The following is a 22,793-nucleotide window of genomic DNA, read 5'->3' as shown; positions in this document are numbered from 1 at the left end:
CCCCCACCCCTTTCTCTTCTAAGGCTTGTGTCAGCAACTAGACACCTCGGATAAAAAGTATTATCACCATAAGAAAGGAAATTTGCAAATTTCTATTTTCCTTCTTCTATCGTAGCCAGACGTTCGATTCGGGTAGGTACCCCAGCGGAAAGCGATGATGTCTTGTCAATACAGTGTGTAATTGTACTCGTGCCTAACAGGCTGCGTGTCTCGTACTGAGTGCTAAATGTACGTTGTTTCATCTTCCAAATATAAATAAATACATAAATAAATAAATCATCCTATCAGAGGTCCACTAAGAGTTTTAATCCTGATTTTCTATAGCATTCAATGAACAACAGCTATTGTTTGCTCCCATTTTGAAAGGACGCTTGGGGTCTGTCGCAATGCACATTCAACCAGATCTAACAATCGCTGCTACCCCATCACTGCTGAGTAAAGTGTGTTTGTGTGGGTGTGTGTGTGTGTGTGTGTGTGTGTGTGTGTATGTATGTGTATGTGTGTTTGTGTGGGGGGGGGGGTGTCAGAAAAAAACAAAGAATCTCAACTGCACCCAAGTTCGATCTTGGTCATGGCACTACTATAGAGAGGGCCATGATCTAGGTCCTTTCCGTGAACATTGAGTGCTCAACCAATGGGTTATCGGGACCTTAGATGTTACGTAGTCTCATTGATTGAAAGTGAGAATTGAGAAGCAGATATTTTTATCGCTTGTTTTAGCCAAGATCAGAACCGATGTGATCTAAGTACCTCGGTATCTACCATTGCTCTCTAGAGTATCGATGGTCGTGCTCGTCGATCAGAACCGAATATGAAAAGTAGCGAGTTGGAAATATCAAACTGCTCATTACTGTAAGTTCGGAAAAAAGAGACTTCGACATTTTTTGGTCGGTTGTTGTGTACCAAACAACTGAACTGTGACCAGGGTTGCCAGTTTGGCATTTTAAATGCCAGATTCCAAAAATCTGGCATTTTTGAAAACCGTTTGGCATTAGAAAAATCATTTGGCATTTGGCATTTTCATTTGGCATTTTCTTTTCTTGTATATTATACTTCAAATGACACCTTTTCTTAATTATTTCTAAACGCGTAAAAACAAACATCTTCACATTTCTTTTTCATTCTTAAAATCCAACCGTGGTGTAGTGGTTTAGCACTCCACTTAGTAGTCAGTAGGTAAATAATTACCCCAACAGGAAATTTAGTATAATTAAAAAAAAAAAAAAAAAAAAAAAAAAAAAAAAAAAGAAAAAGAAAAGAAAACACGCAAGCCACCAGGATATGATAGTAAATTGTCTATCAAAAGTGAGTAGTTTTCTTAGTGGGGGTGGGAGTCAACAGACTTTGGCATCTTTTTGAGTGTTTTGGCATTTTTTGAGTGTTCCCCTGGCATTTTGTTGAAAAATAATCTGGCAACCCTGACTTCGCACAGCCAGGGTTGCCAGTTTGGCATTTTAAATGCCAGATTCCAAAAATCTGGCATTTTTGAAAACCGTTTGGCATTAGAAAAATCATTTGGCATTTGGCATTTTCATTTGGCATTTTCTTTTCTTGTATATTATACTTCAAATGACACCTTTTCTTAATTAAGTTTCATAAGAAACACGAAACAGTAAGTTTTCTTAATTGTCAATAATTATTTAACTGTTTACGTATTTACCTTTCATGTTAATGTATTTCTTTTTCATTCTTAAAATCCAACCGTGGTGTAGTGGTTTAGCACTCCACTTAGTAGTCAGTAGGTAAAAAATTACCCCAACAGGAAATTAAGTGTAATTCAAAAAAAAAAAAGAAAAGAAAAGAAAACACGCAAGCCACCAGGATATGATAGTAAATTGTCTATCAAAAGTGAGTAGTTTTCTTAGTGGGGGTGGGAGTCAACAGACTTTGGCATTTTTTTTGAGTGTTTTGGCATTTTTTGAGTCTTCCCCTGGCATTTTGTTGAAAAATAATCTGGCAACCCGGAGACCTCAGCCTTAGTCTAACCCTAAGCTACCGTGCTGTGTGTAAAAACTGTGTTCCTTTATTTCTTGCTGAGTTGCATTCAAGCGCCGACTTGTGCCTCTGAAAGTGTTATAAATTTATTATTGAATTAATTGATATCGCCATGACCATCCTGAATTGCACCCAAGTATCGGAAGAAGAAATAAACTGCAATGGCAAACTTTACGACTTGCCCGAGGAAAAGCTTACATCTCACGATACAATGTTTTGGGTTTATATCTCAGTGTACATTGGTCTTGTTCTGTTTGCAGGTAAATCGTTTACTCAAATGAGTTTATTACTTTAGATATTGGTTAATTTTTCAATCGGTCTTTTTAAATACTTTCACATACCTGCCTATTATTACGGAACGTCCGTAATTGGTACGGAAGTGTAAGGACAATTACGGACTTACGGAAATAGAAGAAATATTACTGATACAAATGGTTGCAACGTTAAATTAAAAAATAATATTTTTTTTTCATTATTTACCGCATGCTACAATCTCAATGCTAGGAAAAGACAATGATGATGTGATAGCTTTTTGTAAGGAAAAGAACCCCAATATTATTTTATCAGGCTGTCCTCTATATAACATGGTAAGTTTATATACATATATAAAAGGGTGTATCTCTATTATTTTTGTTTGCTTTAGTATTACTGAAATTTGACCATTAATTACTGATGAATTTTGTATTTCTTACTGAATTTGAAATTTTTAAGCAGGCAGGTATGCTTTCAGTTTGATCTCTTCTTCGTCTTGTCAATTCAGCCCTAGGCTAGACTCAGTCACACTGCAGTCAACTGCAGCTACAAATACAAATCCATTTTTCTCTACCGAGTTCCGACTTCCAAGACTTAGCCTGAGAATTTTACTTGTGTTTAGTAATGAACTGAATCACTGTTCCCAAGTTATAAAATTTTGTTTTTGGCCGACTCTATTTCTCCGAACGCTCTGGAAAGTAAACTTGAACTCTATTTCTCCGAACGCTCAGGAAAGTAATCTTGAACTCTATTTCTCCGAATGATCAGGAAAGTAAACTTGAACTCTATTTCTCCGAACGCTCAGGAAAGTAAACTTGAACTCTATTTCTCCGAATGATCAGGAAAGTAAACTTGAACTCTATTTCTCCGAATGGTCGGCTAGCTCCAGTAGCTGATGGGTTACGTACATAAGGTCGATGCAAAAGTAAATGCTCAAAGAGAGTGGACAGGGAATTTTCACGAATCATCAAACCAACGTTTTTAGGTGTATTGTTGACAAAGACGGATGTTATTAAAAAGATGTGCTATCGCAAATACTCCAATGGCGCGTTCACTTTTGCACTTTGCACTGCAATATCAAAGAGAGAACAGATAGTAACTTAAATAACAAAGCCAAAGTCTCAGACGAACAGAGGTTGAAAGACAGGATAGCACAAACTCAAGATAGAAGTCTAACAGAAAGTTGGGAATAAAAGACAGAGCGCCCGAGCACTGGCAAAAGAAAACCCAAAATAATGCATACACATTCATCACTCATATGGACACTCTCGCAAATAATCAAAAAAAATCTTGAGAATGGAAACAGTTTGGAGAAATAGAAATCAAGTTTTTTTTCCCGAGCATTTTGAGAAATAGTCACTTTGTTTTTTTGTTGTTTTTTTTTATTGTTTTTGTTTTACACTTCACCCGTGACATCTTTACAGTTGTTTTGTAATTTGTAGCATTACTGATTTGTTTGGACCCATATTTTTTTTTTCACATTTGAAATATTAAAAACCCAAAAATGCTAAAATTATTTTGATTTTGTAATTCCTTCCCCGCGCATAGTCGGTTATTTCCAAAATTATGTAACAAGAGAGCTGACTGCTAGCTGCATATTGACATTTTCAAATAATGCACATCCCTCGCCCACAATCTTGGCAAACAATCTTGCATTTCCCGTATTTATGTTGGCATCTTTGGCATTGATACATACAACTTCCTGATGTCAGTGACCAATGAATAAAAAATCAACCAATGTGTCCAAATTTTTAAACCTTTATAAATGATAGTATGTGATTTTACTCGTACTCTAATCTACGCCTGATGAAAGAGTTTTAACTAGAACATTAATTGTGATGCAACACCCTTCGATGAACCATGAATAGCATTGCTGTTACAGCTGTTTTTGTTACTCACTTACTTACTTACTTACTTATCTGAACAAGCGACCACCTGAGCTCTAGCCCTTTGGTCTTGTGCCATGACGTAGGTTTGACTCTTGTAGTTGTTCCAGTGACTATAAAGTGTGTTACTGATGCTTGGATTTGGTGGGAGGGATGTGCATCTCAGGTCTTCAAGAGGCTGACATTCAAGCAAGAGCTGTTTTTGTTAAAATGACGAGATCTGCAATTATCACCCGATGAATAATTGAAATGAATAAAAATAAATATTTCAAGAAATGTCAGCCTCACTGTTGAAGGGTTGAAAAGAAAAAGAAACCTTTGATTATATTTTGATAACTGTAATTGCATCAATACTCTTTGTCTTTATAGGTCTCATGTCAGGGCTGACAATGGGTCTTCTCTCTCTTGACATGACGACACTTCTCACTCTGAAAGATGGTGGAACTCCCACAGAGAGAAAACATGCAAAACGAATTCTTCCTGTAGTGAAAAGGCATCATCTTCTTCTTGTGACATTGCTGTTGGCGAATGCTGTAGCAGTGGAAGGGATGCCTATTTTCTTGGACCGTGTGTCGAACCCTATCATTGCTATTGTTATATCCGTCACTGCTGTCCTTATCTTTGGAGAGTAAGTCATTTCAGGATAGTTACATTAACATCATGATTGATTATTGTATTGCTACTTTGAATCTAAGAGTGTTTGTTTAAGTCAATTTTATTAAATGGTGTGTGTTAATGATAAAATTTAAGTGAACAATATAGAGCAAAATAAAAAAAGGAACACACTGCCAATTGTAAAAGACCAAAATACTTGAAATCTGTATCTGTATCTGTATCTGTAAAAATTTTAATCGAATAGAGTTTAAGTGGCATAGTATTAATATATATAAGATATATAAATTATAGATATATATATATATATTTATATATATATATATATATATATATAAATATATATATATATGTCAGTCGCAGCCTAAATTGTTCCATTTAGCCTGGTATTCAGATTTGCCGGAGAGTTAGAGATTTCAGTTGTCCTACAAGCCTTTAAGTACTAAAGTACTGCTGTCATGTCATTGAAATCTCTCTAGATGTGTATCTATGAAATGGACTGGTTTAGAAGTGCAGACTCCAAAGAGCTGGTCTAACTGCAAAGATTTAATTTATTCTAAACTAGAGAAAGAGTTTGGATGTCAACTGGGCATACGTAGTTGTCAACAACTTTAACGAAAGAATGCATCAGTGATTGTTCACACAAGACATTAGCTCTGCCCCATTACACCTTTATTTGTGTGACCATTTTCACACCTGACAAGGCAAGAGACAATAATGCACGCATAATAATATTGTCTCCCCCTCCCCCACCCCTCTTCAAAGTGACTCTAAATGTACAAGACCTATTTCACACCTCTAACGACAAAGGGCAATGTAGTAAGCATTGGCACAGGCAGAAAAATTATTCACCCTTTTTTAACAAGTTTTGAGTGCATACATACTATTTGTTGATGTGACCGTCTTGTGTAATTGTGTAACAACTTTTGATTGGGTGTTACTGCTCTGTTTGCAGTGTTCATTTTATTTTTTGAAGCAGAGAATTGAGGAAACTTGCATCAAAATCTTCAAGACGAGTGTCATGCTCTGGCATTATCCTTAGAGAGTAGCTTCCCTTGGTTTGGGCCCAGGCACAGAAGTCTGTGGGCACAGGCAAAGCTGCAACATTTCTCAAGTTTGCACTTTTTTCGTTATTTTGTTTTCGCTTCTTTTTTTTCTCAAATTTCACGCGATTTGCCATTTCCCAAAATTTGCCACGATTTGCCAATTTTGGGAAATTTGCGGATCGCCCTGATATTTGCGGCCGCAAAAAATGCAGATGACAGATTAGCCAGAGACTTTGTCCCAGTTGGAGGGGTAAATTATATAAAGAAAATTCTGTTCCCTGGAAATTTGTCCTGATTTGTTGGGTTTCCCAATTTCAAGGTCCCACTGTCGTCACTTTTAGTGTAAAAAATTATGATATCATTTTCTAACTTTAAATTTACTTTACGGAATCTTGTCCACCCGGACATAATACTGGTTTGAGGTGGTGAGTCACAAATGTATTATAAATGTGGGTTTTCAGGGTTGTCAGCATTACATTTTACAACTGTGTATTGTTTTGGGGTCACGGCTCTTCCATTGGATTGTGGATTGAATACAGTAAATAATGTGGTAATGTCCTCTCTACGGTATGAAACTCTGTGTCTTTTGTGAGGCTATATGGTCTCACCATATACTTTACTCATATTCTATCACTGTACTCAGGTGTAAAATGAGAACATTAATCTGTCGGAAAAAAAATTGTAATATCGCTTAACATGCATCATGTCTCATCATACATGTTAAGTTAAGCCATTGGTATCCCTGGTTAAGGACTTTACATTAATGTTGTTTTAATCAGGAATGCTGCATGATTCATGCTTATTTTCATTTCTTAAAGGATCAAGCTGAAATTTATCCATGACAATTATTATTTTCCAATTGATATTTTTACAGAGTCATACCTCAAGCTGTTTGTACCCGCTTCGGACTGGCCATTGGATCGTATCTCTCACCGTAAGTGACCTTTTCTTTAACTTTAAAAAATTGCTTTGACACTGAAATACCTTAAGTTTGTAGTGCGCACTTGTACATGAGAGTCTCACACTTTTTTTTTTTTCAATGAGGTTTCAAAAGTTTATTTTTAGGCAATTGCCAATATAATCATACAAGAATACAATATTTCATCAACAAATCAAGTAAGTAAAATCAATAATAAAGCAAGGCAAACAATGATAGTAATAATGATAATAATAATAATAATAATAATAATAATAATAATAATAATAATAATAAAAATGATAATAAATAATGAATGATAATAATAATAATAATAATAATAATAAAAGAAGAAGAAGAAGAAGAAGAAGAAAAAAAGAAGAAGAAGAAGAAGAAGAATAGTAATAATAATAATAATAATAATAATAATAATAATAATAATAATAATAATAATAATAGTAACAATGACATTGTGATGATTTGATTTTGCCCTGAGACTTAATTTTCCTCTAATCTACCTTTTTACCAGGCTCAATCATTTAAGCAAGCTTAAATCTTTTATGCAAGAACTTGAAGTGCAGTTTGAATAGGACATTTGAATCATATAGATATTCTTGATTTCATTTTAAAATGTTGGCTTATGCGTTTGAGACATTGGTAGTTATTGGGTTAAGTAGGAATCAATCTTTTTTTAATTTATAAAACAATGTAATATAAACTGTCCGATCACATCATATACAGGAATACAGCTTTGTAAATTTATGTGTTCACACGAAAGATCATTTGCTTAAATTAACATTTTTCTTTTTTCATATCTCGTTTAACACAGACTGGTTTACTTTCTCATGGGTGCGTTTTTCATCATTGCTTATCCACTGTCCAAGATCCTTGATTGTATGCTTGGGGAAGAACATGGAACGTTTTTTCGTCGTGGTCAGTTGAAGGCACTGATTGACATCCATGGAGAAGACAATGGGGCTGATGGCCATGAAGGGGAGCGAGGGGCGGAGACTCTTAGCAAGGATGAAGTTGTTATTATCAAGGTATTTGGGGTTTTATTTCATTTTTTGAAGCTTGACAAGATTAAATAAAAATGAAGACAGCGTGGCTAAGCGGTACGATCTTTGCTTCCTACCCGAAGGTATCGAGTTCGATTACCCGCCGCTGCGCTGTGTGGCCTTGAGCAAGTCACCTCGCCTTAGCTCAATTTGTGGTGCTGCACTGCGGCTGACGTCTGGGTTATTCCAGTCTTCCCTTGGAATAGACCCTAGAGACACATTTCCCCTATGGAATGAATAAAGGGAATTTTATTTATTTATTTTAATATAGGTAAAGGTTCAAGACTTTATGCCTTTCAAGATAATATTATGTGCTTTTCATTCGATGTTTGTGTGTGGTTTGTTTTTTTTCTTTTTGTTTCTTTTTGTTTTATTTGCTGTTGTTTGTTTTACCAGATTGCTTAGCTACGTGTCATATCCATTGGGTGTAAAGATCATATGTCTTATTTTACAGCATAAGTAATGGAATTTTTCTTTATTTTTACTTTAAATTATCAAGGGAATAAATCATATATAAGCTTATTCTTTTCTCTTTTGAAATTTCACATAACATTCGTTGTTAGATTTTTACAAGTTTCTTAATTTTCATTTCTTGCATTCTCATCCATCCTAGGGTGCCCTTGATATGAAGAATAAAACGGCCAAAGATGCCATGCTGCCTATAGACCAAGTGTATATGTTGAATATCAATTCTCGTTTGGATAATGAAACAATGTCCAAGGTATGTTTATTTTAATCTTGAAACAAACCAATTAAGATGAGATTTGAGGGCAAGGATATACACAAGACAAATCAATTATGTTGTAGGCTTATTTCCCAATCAAAAATTAGTCAGTGTGTTGTCAGTTACCAACATTGTTTAAAAAACCTTTCAAATTTCAACCTTATGCGTGGCCCATCATATTGTATTATTATTTCAGACATACCGTTGTTCTAACTTTCGTACAATGTTCATCAGGCTTTTAGTCAGGTGCATATTCATGCGTGAGTGAAGAGGGATATAATCCGTAAAAAGTCTTACCCAAAGAAAAGACACAATACTGAGCCTAGAGATATATGGGATAAATACGTTTGATTTCATTGTAACCCACACATTTACAAATCGAGCTTCATGCTACTTGACAATTCATGGGCATAAGTGTGGACATTTTTGGATTGGCACAGATTTTTCTCTTGACATTCAGAGTTTCCCCCCCCCCCCCCCCCCCCCCCCAAAAAAAAAATCAATGTTTTGTTTGCTGCCTGTGGTGGATCCGCTTTTGGATGCTAGTATTGCAGGTACTTTCCACCAAATCTAAAAGATCCAGCTAACAAGGCACGGCTGGGTGACAGATAGGGGAGGGGGGACGGGGACTGGAAAATACCTCAAATTCACTCGTTTATGAGCCTAGTGCGGAATCAATTTAGCCATCTTTATCTTCAAGTTTGAGGATAAGGATAAAATACTTATTTTACCACCATTTTTTTTTCAATATGATCTGTATGAAAGCTAAGTTTACTTGAGACCACCTTGTGGAAACTTTCTTTTCGACAGATACTTGAGAGGGGCCATTCTCGGTTGCCTGTCTATGAAGGAACAAATATCCTGGCTTTCGTCTTGACTAAATCACTCATCAAATTTGACCCAGAGGATGCCATTGCCATGAGTGAAGTTGTTACGGACAGCCAATATGCCAGAGAGCCCATGTTTATCAACGCCGATATGCCTCTTTTTGATCTTCTCAATGTTTTCCAGACTGGGAGAAGTGAGTGATAGATTATCTAATTGGTTTATATTGTGTTTTTCTCATGGCTTCCATCCTCTTACTCTTTTATCTTTTAACGCTATTTCTAGTCAACTTAACTATTGAATAATAAGTATAATAATAAATAAATAATAATAATAATAATTAAATAATAATAATAATAATAATAATAATAATAATAATAATAATAATAATAATAATAATAATAATAATAATAATAATATAATAATAATATAATAATAATAATAATAATAATAATAATATAGATATATAATGATATAATAATAATAATAGTAGTAGTAGTAGTATAGTAGTAGTATAGTAGTAGATAGTAAGTAGTATAGTAGTAGTAGTAGTTAAATAGTAGTAGTAGTAGTAGTAGTAGTAGTAGTAGTAGTAGTAGTAGTAGTAGTAGTAGTAGTAGTAGTAGTAGTAGAAGTAGTAGTAGTAGTGGTAGTAGCAGTAGTAGTAGTAGCATATTGTACATTTATGCGTCGAAAGTTTTTTTTGTTTTTTTTTTTAAACCCTCAAAAGCCAACAACAAAATAATAACCTTTTAGTCAAAGCCCCAATAATTGTTGGTGTGGTAAATGGACCTTTTAAAGTTTGGTCATTTTTTTTTGGTACAATTTCTGATAACTTTGGAATTACCATGATTTGTTAACTTATCTCTTTTCTCTCTTTGATTGTAATGAATACTAATTTTTTCGATGATTTGATTTTCAGGTCATTTGGCTTTTGTAAAGAAGGCAAAGGAAAGTAACTCCCGTGTGAATAACTCAAATGTGGATCAAACAGAGTCAACACCTCTTCTTATTAATATTGAGGTACAAGAGGACACACCTCAAGACCCTAGAGATGGTGGGGTGAGTTACAGTAATGTTGGGTACTCTTGCAGACGTCATAAAATGTACTTACACAAAACAAAGGGCTTTGGTCTCAGATAATATCCATTACATATCAGCTGGTCTTGTAGTGGGATTGTTCATCATATGTTTAAATATCTTTTTAAGGCATTGGTGTCTTGTCTTGTAACAAATAAATGATTGAGCGACGTTGAGTATGGCCTGGATATGACTGGATAGTTAATAAGGATTTTAACAACTTAGGTTGTTTCTGTGGATAAAAAGGTGAATTTATGGCAACCTGCCCCCCCCCCCTCTCTCTCTCTCTCTCTCTCTCTCTCTCTCTCTCTCTCTCTCTCTCCTCTCCTCTCTCTCCTCCTCTCTCTCTCTCTCTATATATATATATATATATATATATATATATATATATATATATATATATATATATATATACTTTTAATTTTGAGCATATCTCTGCTGTTTTATCTCGATTTCTTTATGGTTTACCAGACTTGATATGACCTTAAAGTGTTGCAAGTTCCATCATTAAGCTTCCAAAAACAAGTTTGATGTGATTCAAAATCATATAATGGGATGATTCAGACATAGATCCAACAGTGATTGACAGAAACTTTAGACCTCGTCTCAGTAGCATTGCTAAGTAGGTCACGCCTATCGAGTTGTAATCTAGTGGAGTGGATGACCTATTTGGTCGTGTTCTAGCAGTAACATAAGTAGACCCTCATTTCAATTCAAAGTTGAAATCTAGTGGAGTGGATGACCTATTTGGTAGTGTTCTAGCAGTAACATAAGTAGACCCTCATTTCAATTCAAAGTTGACATCTGTGAAGTGATGCTATTTGATAGTGATTCTACCTGATAACGATAGTAGAACTCTTTCAATTAAATTGAATCATGTGAGTGGATGCTATAATTGTCAGTTTCTAGCATTAAATAATAGACCTATTCAATCAAAGTGAATCATGAGTGATACCTATTTTGGTTTGTTTCCATGCAGTAACATAGTAGAACCTCATTCAATGCAAAGTGAAATCTAGTGGGTGGATGACCTATTTGTCGTGTTCTAGCATTAACATAAGTAGACTCATTCAATTCAATTGAATCTAGGGTGGATGATAATTGATGTAATAGCAGTAAATATGTAAACTAATTTCAATTCAAAGTTGAAATCTAGTGGAGTGGATGACCTATTTGGTAGTGTTCTAGCAGTAACATAAGTAGAACCTCATTTCAATTCAAAGTTGAAATCTAGTGGAGTGGATGACCTATTTGGTAGTGTTCTAGCAGTAACATAAGTAGAACCTCATTTCAATTCAAAGTTGAAATCTAGTGGAGTGGATGACCTATTTGGTAGTGTTCTAGCAGTAACATAAGTAGAACCTCATTTCAATTCAAAGCTGACACAATAATGCAATTAACATCTATTGATTCCATCTGATCTTGTTAAATCCTAATTAGAATTTCCGAGATCATTATTGTGTATAATTGTCATTTTTCATTTTAAAATCAATGCATGCATGTCATGAGTAACTAGATCATTTTTTTTTTGCCCCATACGTAAAGTGTATTCCCTCAGCAAGAGTAACTTTGGTCAGATTTTTTTTGAACGCACTTAACAGGCTGCTTGTCTTGACCTGGGTGTTAAATAAATACTGTTATATGTAAATAATTCTTTTTAAAAATTGAGAAGTGCTATTCATGAAAGCATGATTAACTTAAATGCTTTTTTAATATCTATGAGCGGTCTCAGAGGAGTAGTTATGTCAATTGTTTTGGGTTATAGGGTGGGGTAGTCGGAACGAAGAAGTGCTAAAACAAACATACCAACAAAGGAAACTAATGCCCTTAATAGCGGATCGACAACTATCCTTTTTCGGACACATAGTAAGGAAAGATAAGAATGAATACCTGGCAAGTTGTGGAAAAATACCTGGTAAACGCGCCCGGGGGAGACAAAGAAAAACACTCATAGACCAACTGAAGGGCTTCACCAACCTATCCAAGAGCTGTTTGAAAAAGCAAGAGACAGGAAGGAATGGAGAGAGATAATTCATGCAGTATCCGAAGCCTGGACCAGGCATGGAACCTAGAAGAAGAAGAAGAAGAAGAAGTCGGTACATATGAGAAGTAGATGTAAGAGAGTAGATGTAAGAGATGAAAGGAGCAAGGGGGTGAGAGATATTTAGAGCTTTAATTCAACCGAACACAATCAGACAATGAGTAATCGGTTAAATCAATGAACAAAAATATGTATGTTCTTTTGTATGTTTGGTTGCATAGGGTTTGGGTTGGGGTTTTTTTTCGTTTTGTTTGTAAAAAACGCCCCCCCCCCCCCCTGAATTTTTCTTTTTTAATTAAAGAGTGCAAAACAGTAATATGTTGTGATTTGTTTTGTTTTTTCCCCTTACAGGATATTATTGGGATCATCACCCTTGAAGACGTCATAGAAGAACTTCTTCAGGAAGAGATAGATGACGAGTCGGATGTGCCCCACGATGTGTCCAAACAGCTTCAATTGTCAGTCATCAAAATGCGTAGAAAAAGCACGGTAAGGAAATGAGTAGCAAGCAAAATTATTGGTTTTTGTTTGTTTTTTTCATGCATACCATAATCGCTATCCTTTCTTCTCATGTTTTATGGAAATTAGACTTTTTCTTGAATGCTCCATCTTATTATTTTAAGGTATTTTACAAAACATGAAAAGTGAAAAAAATCTGGTGGTTGAAAATGGTTTGAGTCGATGCAATTCTTTTTGTGATCTGTAATTTCATTTAAAATGTTTTAAAAATATCATGAGTAATTATGGCTCATAAATCGAAACAATACAAAAACATGGCGCTTCAACCTTTGGCCTTTGGGTGACAGACAAAACACTCAGAAAATGAAGAGAGAAAAAAAAATGTAAGTGGCGGGGGGGGGGGGGGGGGGGGGGGGGGGGGGGGGGGGGGGGGGACTGGAAAATACCTCAAATTCACTCGTTTATGAGCCTAGTGCGGAACCAATTTAGCCATCTTTATCTTCAAGTTTGAGGATAAGGATAAGAGAGAGAAAAAAGAATGTCTTATAAAATGGGAAAGACCGTCTTCTAGGTAGCCTCAATGTAATTATACACACACACTCTCTCCCTCCCCCTCCCCCTCCCCCTCTCTCTCTCTCTCTCTCTCTCTCTCTCTCTCTCTCTCTCTCTCTTTCTCTGTCACTCTCTCTCTCTCTTACTCTCTTTGTCTCTCTCTCTCTCTCTCTCTCTCTCTCTCTTTCTCTGTCACTCTCTCTCTCTCTCTTACTCTCTTTGTCTCTCTCTCTCTCTCTTTCTCTTCCTCTCTCTCTCTTCTCTCTCTTTTCTCTTCTCTCTCTCTCTCTCTCTCTCTCTCTCTCTCTCTCTCTCTCTCTCTCTCTCTCTCTCTCTCCATCTCTCTCTCCATCTCTCTTTTGCATACACCTACACCTTTCTCATTTTCAGTCTTTCCCCCTTCATCCTTTTCCTCTTTTTTCATAATTTGTTTTCATTACATTAATCCCCATTATGTTTTTTCTATCTCACATCATTTGCTGCGTGTTTTGTCTGTTGCCTGACGAATGCCACACGTCATGTTTTCATATTGTTTCGCTTTATTAGCGATAATTACTTTTGATATTTTTGTTACATTTTGACCGACTCACTTCGGCACTTTTAACTTTTAGCTTCACAACTTCAGTTGACCTTCGATAATTGTTTTAATTAAACACACAACAACTGTGGCTGAAATATTTGTTATTGAATTTTATATACACATTTTGATTATTGAGAAAGCCTGATTTTACTTTATAATCATTCAACTCAAGTTTTATTTGTTTTCAACGTTTATTTGTTTATTGTTGTACTGACAAAGGGTTTGCACTCGAAACGTCCATTGTCCATATTGTCCCCATCCAAAGCCTTTCCATTATCACTTTTTTCTATGATATTGTTAAAGAAAGGTACAGAGTAACTACATTTAATAATGTTAGAATTTGATATTATCAATTGACATGAATACTATTTGTATAATTGATAAATTGTATCTATGCATTAAAGTTACACAAAGCATTTTAACGTTTTTAGAACCGATCAGCTCTTAAAAGATACGATACGATACGATAATAACTTTATAAAAAGACTATTATAATTTTTGGTTTCTGTTTGAAATGAGCAATATATAAAAAAATAAATTCTGATCTTTTTTTTTTTCTTTTGAATTTCACGACAATCAGTCACAAGATCCAAAGTTGTCTCCAAAGCCGTCACCAAAGCATTCTCCACGATCATCAAGAACCAACTCAGGAGCTGCTCAGAAATAAAAGTGACAGGAATGTACAACGACCTTGGACATATCAATCCATTTGGCACGGTTCTGTGATTGGTGAAATAGTCTTAGGAGTATTTTTTTCTTACTTAGAAAGATTAAAATTGAATAAGATTTGGCAACTGCTTTCAAAATATATATTATTTTATTTAATGGTATCTGATCATGGGTCACAGTTTGTCGGTGTACGCCGGAAATGCCGGCGATTGAGAATTTCTAGGCAGGTCTTGCTGGTTCAGGGAGTTGATAGTTTCCTTACAAATGCCACCATTACTACTACTATTACTGCTACTGAAATTCCATGTGAAGCATCTCTTCTTTTTGTGTAAGTGTAAGCTTTTGTGATATAAGGTTATTTATATTTTTAAACTATCTTTGATAATTGTATAAGTATTATTTCTAGTAAATTTTACAGTATTGGTGAGTTTGAATAAGTGCGGGGCGGTCCTTGGCAAGCTTAAGGACCACGGTCCTACGGTCCTTGGGAAATGAAGACCGCAAGGACCGGTCCTAGGACCGGTCCTTTTCGACATTGAACATTCCTGAGAGACTGTTGGAAATTCGAACCGGTTTGACCTTTGAGAGCGTGGGATCGTTCATTCTTGAACCGTTAAAGACCGCTACACGATGAAAACCGTGGCCTACAGGAGTAAAACACACGGAGTAGTCACACTCATTTCAAATTGTAACCTAATTAGAGAAGAGGGGTGATGCCTTCTTTATTTGCTCACCGTACTTCATTGTTACTTCGATAATTTAATAAAATTTGAAATTTATCCCCATTAACGGAGATAATGGCATCGCCCAAGGCGTTGATCGAGTTGTTCGTGGCGTTGATACACACACGCAACTCCTACCCCCCCCCCCCCCCCCCCCCCCCCCCCCCCCCCCCCCCCCCCCCCCCCCCCCCCCACCCCCACACATTAGAGGGCAGCGAGCATTGAAGAGTAAGAGAGAGACGTGAAGTTATAATAAGAGGGGTGGATGAGGTGATAAGAGGGGTCGATGGTGACTTTTCACCAGATCTAACAAACTCAGCTACCCATTCATTGCTGAGTAGACAGGGATTCAGAAAAAAATCGACTGCACCCGGGATCGATCTCTGGCCCTTTGCGTATAAAGAGAGTGCTCTATCAACTGAGCTATCGGGGTCCCCAAATATTCTATTGGACTTTTTAAAAATTCAGACGTTATAACTGGGTTTTTTGGAAGGAAGAAACTAATGAAACTCATATTATTTGATTAGTAAAAACACCAAACGAAATTTTAATATTATTGTATTATTTTAAATGACAACACTGCGATAGAAAGGAGTGGTGACAAGAGATGGACAAAAGAAAACAAAAAATCGGATTTGCTACTTGCTAGGTTCGACACACACACACACACACACACACACACACACACACACACACAAACACACACATCTTTTGTAGTCACATACATTTCAAACAATAACCCATTAGAGAAGAGGGGTCATGCCTTCACCATAGATCATTGTCATTGCGATCATTATGGTGTAGTAAATTTTGAAATTTACCCCGTATAATGGAATCGTCCAAGGCGTGCGCCTCCTGTTCCCCCCATCTCACACACGAAAGGGCGGTTTGCGGAGTGGAGGTTGGTGGTCGTCTGCCTGTATGCCCGTCTGTGTCGTTTAGTGTATGGCAAAGTGGGGTGGGTGCGATTAATTAAGTGGGATGGGTGGTGATTGGTGGAAGATAGGCAACCGAAGCAACGAATCGCTGGGGAAGTAGTAGGCTATGGCGCGAGACCGTAGGACCGTGGTCCTTGCAAGGACCGCCCCGCACTAGTTGAAAGGTGATAAGAAGTGAGGACCGGCGCCGGTCTTCCCCTCTGGGACCGGTCTTCGGTTCACAGCTAAAAGACCGTCGGACCGCGGTCCAGACCGGTCTTCAGCGCGGCACTAGTTTGAATATCATATATTGTTTGGATTCAGTTTTCATTTTATAGAATCTGTGACAATAACACACTATTACATCAACTATTATTATATTTAGTGATTTTGTAAGTGCCACATAATTTTGCTTGATTACCAGCTTGGTGGGTCACTGGATTGTTTCAGGTTTTTTGTCTATGGCATTCAACACTTTCAGGCGAAGTGACCGTTGCCAACTTTGACCCATGTATCTGATAGCTTTATAGAAATGCTTTAAGAGCGTTTGTTCATCAACAGGTGTTTTCTAAGTCTCTTTATGGAATTATGGAAAGTTATTTTGAATTTGTTTGACATTTCGGTTTTTATTCACGAGTCCAAGTAATGAAATGTCACATTTTATGGAGAGTTGAATAGCTTACAGACTGGAAACCTGTAAGTCAGGTAAATGTGTTTATGAAGTGGGTTCCCTTAATTTTAGTGAAATTAGAAGTGGGGTGTGGTTGTTTGGTTTTCAATAAATCCCCATCAGTCAATGTGTGTTTGTTTAGGTTTGTCAAATTCACTTATTAGAGAAATATAGAAATCTTATAGTATAGGAACATTGTCTATTTTAGTCTACTTTTTGTGATAAAAATACTTCATTGTTTTGTTGTTTATTTTCCCTGTTTTTTATGAATCCACTGTTGAATTTATTGCAAATTTATTTATATATAAATTTTCAAATTGACCAACCTGTGCCATTTTGAACAATGCTGTTTCTCTCAAAACGTAACCTCATTGCTTACAAAACATTTTCTTATTTCTTATTATAGCCTCCATTTATTCAATATATTGTTTTATTTCCCCTTTTATTTTTATTTTCATTGTCTTTCAAATACTGCCCAATAGTGAAAATGAAATCAAATTGTGGTTTTCATTTCTGTATCATGCAATGTTTTCTTTTCTTTTCTTTGTTTTTGCTGGTATTTGCATGACCTGAAAAAATGTCATAAGCACAATTAGACACCCAAAACACAAACAATAATCACTCCAAGGTTTAAAATAATTCCTGATAGAAATTTGATTTGATTTATTTTGTAATATATATATATATATATATATATATATATATATATATATATATATATATATATATATATATATATATATATATATATATATATATATATATATATTGTACATTTGTGCCAAATAATGTTTTAATAATGATATAAATTTCATCTTTAACAAACTGGAACAGCAGGAATGTTTTCTCATGTTCTTTTCAGTGGTAAACCTAGAATTGTTTGTTTACTTTTACATCCTCTTTATTTTTACTGGCGCCAACGTGCCCAAATGCCCAAACGTGTTGCAAGTGTCGTATAGCCGATACAAACAAACAAACCACTTGGTCTCAGCCTTTCTGTTTCTTGTTTATTGTGCCATGTTTTTTTCCAATACCAGCATTATAGAGGACGTGATTCTTGCAAATGGTTTTCAATGAACTGAAAACCTTTTTATATAATCTTGATTATATTTGAAACTGTATTAGAGTGTAAACTATTATGACATGATAAAATGTGTGTGTGTGTGTGTGTGTGTATATATATATATATATAATATATTGCTACAAAGACGAGTTATATCAATATTATAATGTCATCTCCATCGTCATCATCATTTCCTTCTTCCTTCCCTCATTATTGATATCATCTTTAAGCATAGATATTATCATCACCCATCGTCTGCTTTTTTTTTTCTTTTAATTGAACTTTTTTTATCATTAGCATAACCCCAGAGATAAATAATTTATTTGGCTTTTGTTCATTTACAAAATTGTTCTGGTAACCAGTATAACCTACTACTACTAGCATTTACATAATATATCACCCATGAGAGTCAATACATCAATAACTGATACAGCTGATAGGGGCGGCCACTCTGCTAACATTGTTTATACTCGATTATTTGATGAAATCAAATCTCATTGTGTTATTCTCACGTGCTGGGTGGGATTCCCGACCTCCCATGGTGGGCAGGGAGGTACTTGCTGTATCTTCTATACACCTATACATGTTTTCCAATTGCTTTCTGTCTTTGTCTTGGAATGAGATTACTTAGTTTTGTCCTGACTCTGACCGGAGTCCTTGGGAGGGAAACAGTCGAATGTATAGTAATTGTTTTGGGAGATGATATATTTTTCATTGTAAATAAATGATCTCTGTGTTATATACTGTTATTTTTTTATTTTTAACATTTGAGTTGTATACATTTGAGTGTATTCCTCAGAGTGGAATCTTGTACTGGTGTGTGGATGAGACTTTTAGGTGATCTCAAACTAAGTACACTGATAGTTGATAGTGTGCTCTTGGAATCTACATCTGTTCCCTGATTGATTCATTCCCCCTTGTCTTACTTTTTCCTCAAGTCCTTTTAATTGCACATCGAGAACGTATTAACTATCCCATATTCTTCCATTTAACTGGCGCTGATTTGACCTAAATGTGTTGCAAGTGGTGTAAAACCCTTAAAAACAAACAATTATTCTCATGTGTTATAATGTTACTAACAAATGCTTCATTTTCTCATCGTCTTCCTATCCTGAAGCATTCGTTTCACAACAACGTGTCTTGACCCCTGTTTAAGTCTGATAAGGAAAATTGTGAACATTTGTCGCAAAATTGTTTTAATTCGAATTGAACTTGATGAACTGAACGTGAATCTTCATTTAACTTACAAAGATTGATTTACAACAAACGGGTCCATTAAGAAATTTTATTTTATTTCTTATCTTTTCAAAATCTTAAATTTTCATAATTTTTATCAGTTTTACTATTTAACTCCATTGATTCGTCTAGTTGATTCAGACATAACACCGATTTGACGCTGTAGGTCACAATCAACACCTACTTATTTGCAGGTCTGATAACCCAATTTATTTTGGTCTCATTACACCTTAACAACGCCATTCTCACAACTCTCATTTGTCTCTTATGTTTCATTCGTCATGTTTTGTTGATGAAAGAGGAACCCAAAACATACACATTATCTGTCTTCGTTGATTATATTGAATCACCTTATCCATTTCCTTTCGTTATTTATGGTCTCATTGTTGTCATGGAAACACTCTCAAACTAATGCAAAATGTCCATTACAACAATAGTTAATCAAGCTCATAATTGCATTCAGTCATCAGACCTGCAGAAAAGTGCACGTTGGTCATAGATCATAATTGCAAAGACCAATTATTTTTTTTTACCTTTGGAATTATCCACGTCTGATTGTCTATGAGTTTTCGTGTGGTCTTGGTTCTCCAAGTAAAGGCATGGATACTTTGACCTCTCACTGATATGTAACACACAACAACAACAACAACAACAACAACAAAAGATTGAGCTTATGTATAGAGCAATATCCACTAAACGTGCTCAAAGAGTTTTACAAAGGGTCCCTGACCAACAGCTACCAACACTCAACATGTAGAAGCAGACATGGCGCCTTTCAGGCAATATTACATTTTTTTTTCTGCAGAGACAACGCTGTTAACGACTAGGTATTCATTTTACACCTGAATACGGTGAAAGAATATGAGTAAAGAGCCTTTCCCAAGGATTCAACTATGCGCCGAGCGAAGCTCGAGCCCAGGACCTTCCGATCAGAAAGCGAGTGCCATACCACAAGACCACATAGCCTCACTAGCAAAGTAGTATTATGTAAATAATTGATTAAACACTGGATATTTATGTATACATTAATGATATGAAACTTGAGTTAATTTCTCTGCTTTATCTTGGAAGATAAATTACCTTGTCATACATTCAAACAAACAAACAAACATGAAAACGAAATGTCAAAAATTCAAAAGTGGCCCCAAAAAGATACGACCAGATAAAGAGAGAAAATCAAATGAGGATCAGTTAAGACGATCTAGGCTGGAAAACATTCCTGAATATCGCTAAGTCTTTTTTTTAAATTCTAATTTATATTTTGGAGATCCGTTCATCCAGATATAAAAGGAGATTGAAGCGATGCGTCAAGTGGCTTTATGTCTGGCAAACTTGAAAAAAAAACCCCCAACAAAAAACAAATCTTCAACTTACTTGATAATCTCTAAATGGTGTATCTACAATACAATGTAACATTAATTATGATAATATATTTGCTTTAATATATTAAAAGCTTTATGTACACATTTTTTATTTATTTATTTTATTTATTTATTTATTTTTTGTGCGCACGCATTTGTATGTGAATGAGGTTTGTTTGGTTGGGTTTGTATACTAGATATATTTGCTTTAATATATTAAAAGCTTTATGAACACATTTTTTTATTTATTTATTTATGGGGTTTTTTTGTGCGCACGCGTTTGTATGTGTATGAGGTCTGTTTGGCTGGGTTTTTGGTTTAGTTCTATTTTTGTTTGTTTGTTTGTTTGTTTGTTCTTTTCTATTTCATTTAATTCACAATCCTTCTTTGGTAAGGGACCCTCTACATCCCTTTTGTGGAAGTCACTCCCGTTGTCTCTTCAACATGTCCATACCTTTGGTTCCCTTCCAAGTGGTTTTTGACACTCATAAAATGTGACGACATTCTTTGGTTTTGCCTTGACCCGACTCGACAGTATTTCTTTGTACTGCTTGTTTTGGAGGAGATTAGATTTTCCCCTTTTCACTCATCTATGTTTTATATTTAGAAAAGGACGTCATTCTGACCCGTAAGTCCTACGGAGCTAGAATTTAGCTCAGTTTCATCAGCGATAAACGGACAGTAGCAATTGCCTGCTACTCTTTAGATAGGACGCTAGTCTATCATGTTGTACTTTCCACCAGACTTAACAAAGCCAGCAACATAATCGTGTGTCTTCTGTCCCCTATATCTGTTTTTCGAGTTGCTTTCTGTCGTTGTCTTGGAATGAGATAACTTAGTTTTGTCCTAGCCCTGGTCAGAATCATTGACTGGGAGGGAAGCAGTCAAATGAATAGATATAATTTCGGGAGATGAATGTTTTTTCTTTGTAAATCATCTCTTTGTTATGTACATACTGTGACATTTTTATGGGAGTCTAAATCTATATAATATTGGTTTGTAAACATTTGAGTATATTCCTCTTAGTGGGACCCTGTGCTTGTGTCTGGATGAGACTTTTAGGTGATCTCAAACTAAGTACACTGATAGTATGCTCTGGTAATCTTCATCTCTGCCAATTTGAACCATTCTCTTTTTTGTTACTTTTTTCTTGTGTTCTTTCAATTGTAAATCTATACATTTTTTTAGATCCCATTTTCTTCCTTTTTACTGGCGCCGAAATGACCTAAAAGGTGTCGCAAGCGCCTTTAAAATCCTTAAAAACAAACAACCTAATCACCCAGGATGAAGATGGGGAGGTTGTGTGTGTGTGTGGGGGGGGGGGGGGGGGGGGGGGGGGGTCAGTAAAAAATTCCGATTGCATTTGTTTGATTTAAAATGGTCACCCAATTACTCACTGATGGCGTTACATGTCGCTTGCCTTGGTCAGTGGTTGAGACACGGCACTGACTGGAGTCATGGACTTCGTGAATTTGCAACCTCTTACTCTTGAGTCTGTTTTGGCAATAGTGATTTACATCTATCATATGAGGGCTAAAATAAATTAATATAAATTAAATATGACCACAAAAGTAAAATGATTTATAAGTAGAAGAGACTTTTTTTTAAATTCCCTTTTGCAAGGCTTTAGAGGGGGAAAAAAATCAGAAACAAACCAATAATCGGCGATATTATCAAAACGTATACGTTACCAAGGTGACCAAATTGCACGATCTGTAACGATTTTTATCTTTCCCACGAAAATAAAAAACGACCCAAAACCCGAAGTTGCCTGTTTTGGACTCGAGCCTAGGTCCCTTGCGAGACAATGCAATGGCTCATCCATTCGGCTACCTCTCTTGAATCTAATTTTGCAAAACAGAAAAGACATACGCCCTTCCTCGCGGCATCGAAAGATACCGTCATTACCTAAGCAAAGTAATGTAGATAGCCCACCAAACAAGCGTATTGTGTCAACAAGAATCAGCCATGTTGGGGTAGATGTTAAACTTTGCAAGTCGATGCGCATAGTGTCAGGAACACTAGCAACAACTCCTAGAGAATGAGGCCCGATAATGGCAGCAATCCAGCCCCCCAATGTCCGGAGGGAGACGATTACGGTAAACTGGCTGAATAAGATCAAAGAGAGA

General features: G+C 35.8%; 1 protein-coding gene across 1 annotated transcript; it reads left to right on the top strand.

The window, feature by feature from the left end:
* Positions 1–1,975: 1,975 nt before the first annotated feature.
* On the top strand, positions 1,976–14,829 carry LOC144969708 (uncharacterized). Its single transcript, XM_078908865.1, has 9 exons — positions 1,976–2,255; positions 4,503–4,761; positions 6,666–6,725; positions 7,537–7,750; positions 8,379–8,486; positions 9,300–9,510; positions 10,237–10,376; positions 12,787–12,924; positions 14,607–14,829. Exons 1-9 carry the CDS (start codon positions 2,108–2,110, stop codon positions 14,691–14,693), a joined length of 1,365 nt encoding a protein of 454 aa, XP_078764991.1. The 5' UTR covers positions 1,976–2,107; the 3' UTR covers positions 14,694–14,829.
* The last annotated feature ends 7,964 nt before the right edge of the window (positions 14,830–22,793 follow it).

The sequence above is a fragment of the Berghia stephanieae genome, chromosome 3 (genome assembly GCF_034508935.2).
Source record: "Berghia stephanieae isolate SIO BIC M18660-M18661 chromosome 3, UCSD_Bste_1.3, whole genome shotgun sequence".
Classification (NCBI taxonomy): Eukaryota; Metazoa; Mollusca; class Gastropoda; order Nudibranchia; family Aeolidiidae; genus Berghia; species Berghia stephanieae.
This window is presented reverse-complemented; position numbering and strand designations above follow the sequence as displayed.